Source organism: Rousettus aegyptiacus, unplaced genomic scaffold (genome assembly GCF_014176215.1).
Source record: "Rousettus aegyptiacus isolate mRouAeg1 unplaced genomic scaffold, mRouAeg1.p scaffold_m13_p_6, whole genome shotgun sequence".
NCBI lineage: Eukaryota > Metazoa > Chordata > Mammalia > Chiroptera > Pteropodidae > Rousettus > Rousettus aegyptiacus.
Genome location: NW_023416309.1, coordinates 87,947,682 through 87,958,983, shown reverse-complemented (window position 1 = coordinate 87,958,983; position 11,302 = coordinate 87,947,682). Strand labels below are relative to the sequence as shown.

Sequence of the window (11,302 nt, the reverse complement as noted above, 5' to 3'; positions counted from 1 at the left end):
TGGTTTTTTTTTTTTTCCTATTCAGAAAGGTTAATTACGCATGTTCAATTTCAATTTATCAACCTCGGACACGGTACGCATGCTCACTGTCCATCAAAATCTTTAGCTGACAATGCGCATGGTCTAGCTTCCTGGAGAGGCTTCGGCTGGGGTTCTGCGCATGTTTCTGCCAGCACCTGCCTCTCAGCGATAGTTCTACGCATGTTCATTGCCCACGGTTTGGCTTCACCGAACCCTGTGCGCATGCTCTAGCGCTGAACTTGAGGAGCCAGTCTAAGGCCTAGGCGCAGACGCACTGAGCCCAAGCAGCCGGTGATGGCGGCAGCGGCGGCGGTGGCTGCGGCGGGTCCGGGCCCATGAGGCGACGACGGAGGCGGGACGGCTTTTACCCAGCGCCGGACTTCCGAGACAGGGAAGCTGAGGACATGGCAGGAGTGTTTGACATAGACCTAGACCAGCCAGAGGACGCGGGCTCTGAGGATGAGCTGGAGGAGGGGGTGAGGCCCGGGGTCCCGGGGGGCCCGAGGTGACAGGGCCAGGGCGGCGGCGCGGGCCCTGGAAACCGGGCGCGTCCGAGAGCGCGGAGACCCAGGGGGCGCGAGTAGTCTCCTGGAGGAGCCGAAGCGCCCCGCGGCCCGAGGCAGGGGAGCGGGCGGGGCGGACCTGGCCCTAGGTGTGAGGCCGCTGCGGGGTTTGCAGGTGCAGGTCGCGCCCCTAGCCCCAGATCAGCGCAGCCTGGAGCAGTCTGTGGAGGGAACGAGAAAGGGCGCGTGGTCGAACCCTCCAGCTGTTGGACTTGAGTGTGGCGGGCCGCTAGTGGTGTAGCGTGTGTTGGGGGAGGGGGACTGCGCCTTCTGGGTGTCCCGTAAGTGCAGGTGAAGTGCGGAAGGGTTACCCTTCGAGTGTAAGATTTCACATATTAAATCTTCAGACCTCCCACAACCACCTCTCTTCTCGGCCTGTCGCTTCTCTCCTAGGAAGCGCTCAGCTGTTAGAAGTGACAGCTGAAAACTTCTGTCGGGAGTAGCGCTGCCGCTGCTGTTACAGCCACCAGGAGTTTTATTTCGGGAGCAAGGGGGCTCTGCTGCATCTTCCAGGGTTTGTTTGTTTGCTTTTTTTTTTTTTTAAACCCCCTTCCGTGTGACTTCTTTTTTAAAGCATTTATAACGACACACGGCGGTTTTAACTTACTTTTCCCCCAGCTGAAGATGTCTACATTTTTTCAAATACTTTATGTAATTTTGGGGTGGAAAAAAACCAGCATTGACAGCTGTGATTTGTCTTGCCAAAAATAAATTGTTTGAACTGAGACTTGTGAATGGTGGTGTGAGGGCTTTCCTTGATGTAATTTAGGGTGTTAAATTTAGAATTGTTTTTCCTAATGCATAGCTTGGTTTTACCTTTGCTATCTTAGTTGTTTGTTATTCTTTATGGAATATTATTATTTTTTCAACATAAATTTATTGAAAAATCACAAATTACACCTTAAGTTCAAAAATGGTGTTGTCATACCAAATCACTGATTCTGGGCAAATGATCATCTATGATAACTTCATAGTAATTTAGATTCTAAATTCTATTGCCTGGATGAGTACATGGATTAATGACTGATGTCAGATGTTTGCTTTAACTACATAAGGAGCTACCCTTTCTCTCCTTCACTCAATTTTCTTACTCTGGCAAGTAAGTTGTTATTCCCTGTTTGTTGACAAAAGATTGAGATACTATATGTAAAGAACTTTGAAAACTTTAAGAAGCTAAGTGGGCTAAAATAATTGTTCTTTTCATAATCAAATGAATCTAAATCAAAGTTACACAGTTCGGAAGATGGATATCGAGATGTGTACTTTTAATAGGTTTGCATATGTAATTCTAGTTAGCCTCTTAATCATACATGTGATATACTAAATATAATTGGAAACAAAATGAGATTACATATTGCACATCCTCATCAATTTTGTTGGCTCTGTATGGAACTGGCTTTGGAGCAGGGCAGAGAAAACTTGATAGGAAGGGTGCTTTATAAAATCTTTATCAGTAGAACTAGAGTTTTCTAGAGCATGGGTTTATCAGGAGAAGTTAAAGGGGTTAGAAGTAAAATACTGTATTAAGATTTCTGTTATAGAGTGGAACCTCGTTGGGTTTTGGCCTGCTCCAGGACATTTGTTTTTCTGGGTACAAAGAAATAGGATTTTGAGAGGGTGTGGAAGAGGAGACCAAGAAATTGGTGAAAATAGGAAAAAGAAATGTGGCCACTACCCTGGGGAGATGAACTTTGGGGAAAGAGCAAAGGTAATTAAAGAGGATTTTGAGGAAGAGCTTTCAGCAAAATACATCTTAGCAGTGCTTTTGGAGTTCAAATGTTTCTTTTGAGTGTGTTGTTCTGAGAGGTGCCTCAGAACATTGGTTTTAAAATAGTCGTCAGAAGTATTTGATCAGTGGGATTGGGTTGGAGTGGGATTGGGTTGACTACCTTACGAGATTTGGTGACATACAGGTTCCTCTAAAATAAAATTTAAAAGTTCTGAAAAATGAGAGAAGTTTAGATTTTTTTTGAAAAATCAGACTTGTGAATTTATACTAATATAATTCATATTCTGGCTATTGTGTAACCTTTAGTACACAAACTTTTTAAACATTGGTGCATATACAAAGTAGCCTCACTTCTTCATTTTTGTAGTAAGGAAACTGAGGTATAGGCCAGAGAGATGATTGCCCAAGACCACATAGATTACTAGTGGTAGTGTCTTCTGACTCAATTCAGCAAGCTTCACTGTACAACTTCTTCACCACATTTACTAGTCTTGTTCATAATGTACCTCTTTGTGGTATGTCAAAAGTGAATTCAAATCCTTCCAGCCAAGCTCACTGACTGTGACCTAGAATAAATTGCTTAATCTCTCTGACACTTTTTTCTCTGTAAAATGAGGATTATGTGAGATAAAGTATATAAAGTACTCTTAAAAATATCCTAGCATATTAATCAGTTAGCTGGTTCATGGTAATTTAGCTTGTCAGTGTTACTCATCGCCAAGGAACTGATCATTCAAGTTTAATCTATGCCTAGAGACTTAATAAATGCAGTTATACTAAGAAGTGCTGTATTTTTAAAGCTACAGTATCCTTTTTAAAAAATTAAATCATTGGTCCTATTTAGGGATATATGCCTTTTTAGGTATAGTACACTGAGTGAATCTGTATTACTAAGTATAAGTATTTACATAGCATCATTAATTCTTCAGTGAGTAGAAGATGAGGAGAGTAATTTAGTACATTTATGCATAAAGTTGAATGTCTGCTACTTAACTGAAAAAAAAAGACACTGATTGAATACTTCTGAGGACTATTTTAAAACCAATGGATAAGAGGGTTTTTTGAGGAGGGGTTGAGTTTAAGTCTTTTTTTTTTTTTTTTTTTTTGGTTTATTGGTGATGGTATAATTTGAGGGAAAGTTTTCCTCTAGAGATTTTCATTACATTTTGAAATGGTTGGAAACCTCTGCATTCTGTGGAGACACAGAATTAAAAGAGTAATAGAAAATTGAAATGCAATAGTAAAAATCCTCAATTTTTACTCTACTAATTCAAAATTTGAAGTAATCACAGAACTTATTGCACAAGTTTCAGATTGGGGTATCAGATTTTTATAAGCAAAAAGTTTAAAAATTTTTAGTGCTTTGAGAAAACGGTGCTACATAGATAGTATATATATAAATATTCATTATTATAAAAATTATAGAGAAAAATCTCATTATCAGTGCTTATCTTGCTTGTAATAGATACTTATCAAAAAGCATTTTTAAGTAGCCCAAGATTTTGGGCAGGGTTCATCCTTTTATTCCCACTCATTTGAGTTACTTAATTTTGTATTATAAGGAAATGTCTGTGGACAGCCAGGCAAGTGGATAAGCAGTTTAAGGAATACCTGCATTAAGAATAGTTCACCTATTTTGTAACAATTTATTTAATTTTTTATAAAGTGAGCTCTTTCATTGGGACTTGAGGCATATTAACTTGAATTTATATACAATTTTAATTTAAAACTCTGCAAATAGTCATTCTGATAGGCCAGTTTGAAACAGTGTATCTTGTATAATACTTAGATGAGCAGGATTCCACTTTGTCAATCATAGTGGTTTACCAAAAAAGCATTTGTTGGGTCATAAAGCTTAAAGCAGCAGAAAAAAATCTGGATAGATTCCGGAAAAAAAAAAAAAAAGTTGCCAGTATGTATTATGTAATGTTAGTTTAATGCTTCTGGTGTGAAACTTTTCTAACAGTAACTTTGAGTAGCAGAAAAGAATGCTTCAGAAGGTAACTGTAGGAAGTTATAAACATAGATGCAGGTGGTAATATAGGCCTGGCCAGTTCCGGAAATGAAACATAGCCACAGGCATATATTTCTAGGTGGCTTCAAAGTCATGCTTCAGTGTTAACTACTCTGTGGTCTTTAATTTAGAATTAAGTAAAACTTAACATTAAAGAAAGAAACAATTATGTAATATCAGTTTTATTATAGCCGAGAGAAGTCAGTCTTTTGTTCTTAAAGTGACAGCATTATGGGTGATTATATGGAACACCAGAGACCAAAAAACCTTTAGCTGTAACCACCCTTACTCCCCGCCCCTAAGAAACTGTTTCAAGTAGAAACTGCAAGAATTTTTTTCCCTTGATACTGTCCCATCCATATTCTTCAGTCCAATCATGATGCATACATCCCTGGTGTTAAATGTCATCTTGTTCACACCATGAGCAAGTTATGACTAAAAACTTGTTTGGGCATTGGCACATTCATAGTGTAAGAATACCATCTTTGTGTATCTTGACTGTGTAGTGGTACCTTTGTAGAGATATGTTAATATTAAATATTTTTAAATATTTAAAATACTAAATTTTTTTTTAATTATTTTAAATTTTCAACAAAAACTTAACTTCTATTTTAGAGCCCATTTTCAGTTAAGTGATATCCTTTTGTATAAATTGAAAGAGTTCATAATCAGACCATATTCAAGAATACTCAATGTAAAGCCATATGTATTTTAATATTAATATAACTGAATTTCTCCTGGTAAGTTATTATTTTTATAATTCAGTGACTTTTAGTATATCAAGTTATATAACCATCACCATAATTTACTTTTAGAACATTTTTGTGGCCCTAAAAAGAAACTTAGGGCCCATTTACAGTTTCATTGCCACCTTTAGCCCCATTGGGGTAACCACAAGTCTGCCTTCATTTCTATAAATTTGCCTTTTCTGGACATTCTGTATAAATGAAATTGTACAACATGTGGCCTTTTGTCTGGCTTCTTTCACTTAACATAATGTTTTTAAGGATCATCTAGGTTGTAGCACGTATCACTCACTCCTTCATTCCTTTCTATGGCCAAATAGTATTCTGTTACATGGATCAACCACATTTTATTTATCAGTTTCTCAGTTGATATTCATTTGAGTTGTTTGCATTTTTTTGGCTGTTGGGAATAATGCTGCTGTGAACATTTGTGCCTCTATCTTTGTGGACCATATATTTTCATTTCTCTTGGGTAGAAATCTTGAAGTAGATTTTCTGGATCATATGGTAAGTCTATGGTTAGTTTTTGAAGAAACTGACAAACTTTTCCAAAGCGATTATGCCATTTACTTTCCTGACAGCGTGTATGAGGGTTCCAGTTTACATTCTTGCCAAACTTGTTATTTTTCTGTCATTTTCATGTTAGCTATCTTAGTGGGTATAAAGTGATATCTTGGAATGGTTTTGGTTTGTACTTTCATAATGGCTAACGATGTTGAGTGTCTTTTCATGTGCTTATTGGCCATTTGTATTATCTTTTTTGGAAAAATGTATTTGTGAATCCTATCCTGTCTTTTAAAAATTGGGTTATCTCGTTTATTTTAATTATTGAGTTGTAGAAATTTTTTATATATTCTTATTCTGTGAGTTTTCACTTTTTTGATAATGTCTTTTGAAGTACAAGAGTTTTAAGTTTTGAACAAGTCCAATTTATTGATTTTTTCTTTAGTCGTTTGTGCCTTTGATGATGTCTTAATAAATATTTGTACACCCCAAGATCATGAAGATTTACTCCCTCTTAGGTTTCTTTTAAGAATATTATAGTTTTATGTATTACATATAGGTCCATGATCTATTGAGTTAATTTTTATGTATCGTGTGAAGTAGGGGTCCAAATTAATTTTTTGTATGTGGATATCCAATTGTCCCAGCACCATTTATTGAAAGACTTTTTTCTTTCGCATTGAATTTTTTTGTCATCTTTGTCAAAAATCAGTTGACTATAAAGGTAAAGGTTTATTTCTAGGCTTTCAGGTCTATTTAATTGATTTTTATGACTGTGTTATGCCAATACCACATCGTCTTGATTGCTACCACTTTGAAATCAGGAAGTGTCAGTCCTCCAACTTTGTTCTTCTTTTTCAAGATTATTTTGACTATTTTGGGTCCTTTGCTTTTCTATATGAATTTTAGGATCAGCTTGTCAATTTCTGCAAGAAAGGAACCTGGGATTTCGATAGGATTAAGTTGAATCTGTAGAGCAATTTGGTTAGTATTGCTATCTTAATCTTAAGCTGTCTGATCCATGAATGTGGAATGTCTTCAGTTTTTTTCAACTCTTTTATAGCTATCAAGTGTACAAGTATTGTACTTCTTTTGTTAATTTTTTTCTAAATATTTTATTAATGATGCTATTGTGAATGGAGTTCTTAATTTCATTTTTGAATTGTTCATTGTTAGTATACAGCAGGTTAATTAAATTTTGCATCCATTTATACTGTGGTCTGAATAAATGTTTGTCCAACATGACTCTTAACAATTTGAGAACGTTGCTTAATTATTTTGCTTTGATCAACCACATTGTATGCTACAATATCTTGGACTGGTTGTGGTTACCTTAGGCTTAGTTAGGTTTTAATTACATAAGGCTTTTAGTATTTTGTTAGTCTTATGTATCAGAACAGTACTTTGTATGAATCATTAGATTTAGTAAGTCATACTAGAATATAGTACCTTTAGTTCTTAATATGCATAATATATTTTTTGAATAAATGAAATTTTTGAAGGAAAAATCACCTGGTTTTATTTTTAGGTCATTGATGAGTAAGTAACATCTGTAGCTGAGTTGTCATATAAAATTAGAAGTGAAATCTCCATGGCATTTGTTTGTGTACTTTATTTGTGTTTATCACCACATTATCTGTTATTAAGGTATAGAGAATTTTTAATCTGATATCTGTTATTCTCTTTTAGTAATGGGGTAAAGCATTAAATGTTTTTGTTTTATGTTTGTGAGATTATTTATCTTTAAAACTTTAACATATTTTTCAGGGTCAGTTAAATGAAAGCATGGACCATGGGGGAGTTGGACCATATGAACTGTAAGTTTATATGAAAAGATTTCATTGTGTTGTCTTTCTTACAAGTAGGTTATATCAGCTCCAGTTTTTAGCCATCATGTGATTCCAGTAACCTGTTCTGAAATATGTAGTTATATATACAAAGACTTGGTTTGTCGAGTTTGGTACCAATATAATAACATATCCAGAGGTTTGAGATCATGTTTGGCTTTTGAGAAAAAAGATATTCATTAAAATTTAGAGTGAACTGAATATGAGTCTGAGTGGGTTAGGGATTTTTCTTAGTTTAAAATAGAGAATCACCTTTTGTTACTGAAAAATAAATTTTTTAGAAATGCCCCCAAAAGTCAAATAGTTTTGTTCTTTTTGTAATACACTATTCAAACAGAGATTTGTGCAATCTTAAGTCATTTTAGGCAAGCTCCATTAGGTGAGTATGGTGATTAATCCACTCTGTACCCCAACTCTTGGGTTATAGGGAGACTGAGAAGATCACTCGTATAGAAAGCACTGAAAGTGTCAGGCAAAATTGCCACCCTTTTGGAGTCTTTAAATCAAGCTCGTAGCAGATATGGAAAGATACGTGAATATATTTTATCAGCAAGAATTTTTGTAGCATAATGACTTGAACTAATTGGTACTTCTAGAAGCTCCCAGGTTTTCTGCTAGAGTTGCCAAATGAGGTTGGATAATACCTAATCTTATAGACTTTTTAAATGAACTTAATGTGAATAACTGGAAGACTTTTTCCTTTGTCAACATCATAAACCTGTTCTAATTTATCTTAGTTTGGGGGTGCTTGATGCTTATGAAAATAATTGATAGTACATTACATAAACAAACAGATAAGTAAGTAATTTATCAAACTGCCTTAATCTTGACATACCATGTCATCGAATCATTAGTTTTAACTAAGAGCACAGGTACGAAATTTGCTATTAGGTACTTTTCTTTCTTTTACTAAATTGGATTACATTTCTCTTTCTCTTCTTTGTAACAGTATGCTGAAAGTAATTTAACTTTTTGCAAATTTGGTTTTGCTTTTCTCCCCAGTGGCATGGAACATTGTGAGAAATTTGAAATCTCAGAAACTAGTGTGAACAGAGGGCCAGAAAAAATCAGACCAGAATGTTTTGAGCTACTTCGGGTACTTGGTAAAGGGGGCTATGGAAAGGTAGGAAGTATTTTTGAAATGAGAGCTGTTGTCTGTCTTGGATAGAATGATTGTTATTCCCTGGTTTTAGTCTTCTTCAATTTTTGTTTGCTACCTGTCAGCAAAGGATATGATCACTTGCCCTGTACTATATGAGGGATGTACTGTAGTTCTCTCCTACCACTATACAAGTAAAAGCCTGGCATGTAGTAGACAGTCATTATTTGCTGAATAAATAAATAGACAACTTTGCTAGACATAGTCTATTATTAGAGGATTCTTTTCTTCCTTTGGTTAGTTGGTACCCTTTATAGGTGTCCTCTTAAAAAACAAAATACTCTTTACTTTCAAGAGGCATGGCATATTAAGTTGTTATCTGTTAGTGAGAACTTAATCTGAATTGGTTTTCTTTGATTTGCAGTATCTAGAGCAATAGAGTTAGGGAAGTTGAAGGGTGTGAGAGACAAGAAAAAATAAGTAGAACTTCTTAGTTTTGTAGTTTTACCCAAGATTTTCTAATTTAAGACCTCATCTTTGTATGGTCTGCCTGAGAAAATTTATACCTAGCCATGCTCTTTCAAAGGACAACTTGGATAACATTTTAGTTAGGATTACGTTTGAGAATTATTTATTGTGTAGTGTTAATTTTTGCAAAGCATGCCATTTGTAGTTTATTCTTAGGCTTTAGGACACATTCTATTATGTTCTCATCATCTTGGATGTGTGTGGCACATGTACTTTGAGTCTTACATATTTTAGTTGTTGCATGAAAATGTTTTATAGCAAGCTGTTTCAAGGAATAAGTAAATGGTAATTCTTGTCAACTATTATTAAACAGTTTTATGTGAAGCAAGAACAGTGGCATCCTTTGAAGAAATTTATGAATATTTTGTAATTTTTAAGTTTGGTATTTTGGTGTTGGGAACCCTGAGTATAGCTTTTTCTAAGCAAACTTGGATTTTATGTACAAAGTAACATGGAGTGCTCATCATTAGATGATCATTACTCAACTTTGCCACCAGATGTCAGCAGACCAAATGGGACAGTCTCATGTTGTGTAACATTTCACTACTAAATCTTTAATTTAGTCTGTTCTTTGAGCTCCTCATTTTTGCACATAGCCCTTCCTGGTACTAGTTTTTGTAAGAATATGAACTACCGTACCATTTGTTTTTATAAATAGGAATTAAGGGGAGTGTGACTAGCATAGTTTAGCCTTTAATAACACAAACACTTTTTTTTTGTACAGGTTTTTCAAGTACGAAAAGTAACAGGAGCAAATACTGGGAAAATATTTGCCATGAAGGTGCTTAAAAAGGTGATTTCTTCCCCCCTCTTTCCTCTCCAAACTATATTCTTAAATGCTATAAAATCCACATTTTGGCCTAAAATTCTTAGTCAAAAAATTTATTCTTAACATAATTGTAAATCTTAGAATGTGAGATATGTTGATTATTATTTCCATTTTATTTCTGCTTGGTGAGAATGGAAAGGAGAGCTCTTTCAGTTCTCTGAGGTAACTCTTAGCTCTTTGTTCTGGTCTCCATATGTCTAAGTAATAAGCATATAATGCTGTTGCTTAATTCAGCAGTTGTAAAATTATGTATTGACTTCCTATTTTACTCTTTTTACACCTTCCTCACTTCTTCTCATCCTCTCATTTTGCTTTGATTTCATTGAATCTACTATTGTCTTCTTATACTTTCCAACAATTCTGTAAAACACTTTTCAGGCCAATATTCTATGGTCACACTTATTAGATAATTTATCAGTTCTATTTATTTTTCTAGAGACGTCCCATAGAAACCTTCTGTACCAATAGCTCCCAAGACATAGTTGTCATTATTGGACTTTCCCTTCACCACAATGCATGGAATCCTCTTGGCTCCTTCAACATTGGACCCCTTTGTTTACTGGATCCCATATCTTCCTTTTTCATAGTTTATGTCCTTGTTCCCTTGTTTTGGTGATCATCTAGTGGCTTCCTGAGAAAGGATGCATGAAGATAAATTTTTTTTTTAATTTATTTTTTAGTTGCACTTGACATACAGTATTACGTTAGTTTCAAGTGTACAACATAGTGATTAGACATTTATATACCTTACAAAGTGATCACCTCAGTAAGTCTAGTACCCGTCTGACACCATACATAGTGTGAACAAAAAAGGGGTCCTATGCAAAGTAACTTGACAGGGCAATCTGATCATAAATTCCTAACTGGGCATGTCACAGTGAGTAGTCACACCCCAGGCATGTAACTTTAGTAAAAGATTTATCTTTGCCTTAAGCAAGCCCTGTTAATTGTATCTGTGTACCTAGATTAACACACTTTTGAAATACTTCTTTTCAGACCCCTCAAGAAAAATCACCCTTAAAAGAACACATAATCTTGTTAACTCTTCCATAATCCAATCCTCCCTTGCTTTCTCCCACCTTCTGTAATCTTTGCATCAAGATAATTTTTTTGGAAATACTGCATATTTGAAAATATCCTTCTTATACTCTCATATTTGTTTGGGTACAGTTTTGAAGTTGAAAATAATTATCACTCAGGATTTTGCTCCATTTTGGTCTAGCTTTGAGACGTCCCTTGCCATTCTGAATCCCAATCCTTTATGATTTGATTGTCTTTGACGATATTTAATATTTTCTTTTATTTATGATGTTCTAAACTTTTATACTGCTGTGTCTTGCTTTGATTCTTAAAAGTTTTAATCTTTCAGCTCTAGGAAATTTTCTTATGATTTCTTTGATAATTTACCCCTCTACTGTTTTC

General features: G+C 35.3%; 1 protein-coding gene across 5 annotated transcripts in view; it reads left to right on the top strand.

Annotated features, from left to right (window-relative positions):
• Positions 1–290: 290 nt before the first annotated feature.
• Positions 291–11,302, top strand: part of RPS6KB1 (ribosomal protein S6 kinase B1) — a 34,558-nt gene continuing 23,546 nt past the window's right edge. Inside the window, exons 1-4 of one of the 5 annotated variants that reach the window (XR_004951279.1) lie at positions 291–497; positions 7,345–7,394; positions 8,427–8,547; positions 9,776–9,844. Coding sequence is in view for 4 of the 5 variants with exons in the window: in XM_016143393.2 (XP_015998879.1) it covers positions 357–497; positions 7,345–7,394; positions 8,427–8,547; positions 9,776–9,844 (381 nt within the window). In the remaining variant the exon portion in view is untranslated. Of the gene's footprint in view, positions 498–987; positions 1,099–6,486; positions 6,562–7,344; positions 7,395–8,426; positions 8,548–9,775; positions 9,845–11,302 lie in introns of those variants that run through there. The other 4 variants (XM_016143393.2, XM_016143389.2, XM_016143390.2 and 1 more) reach the window with 4 other exon arrangements.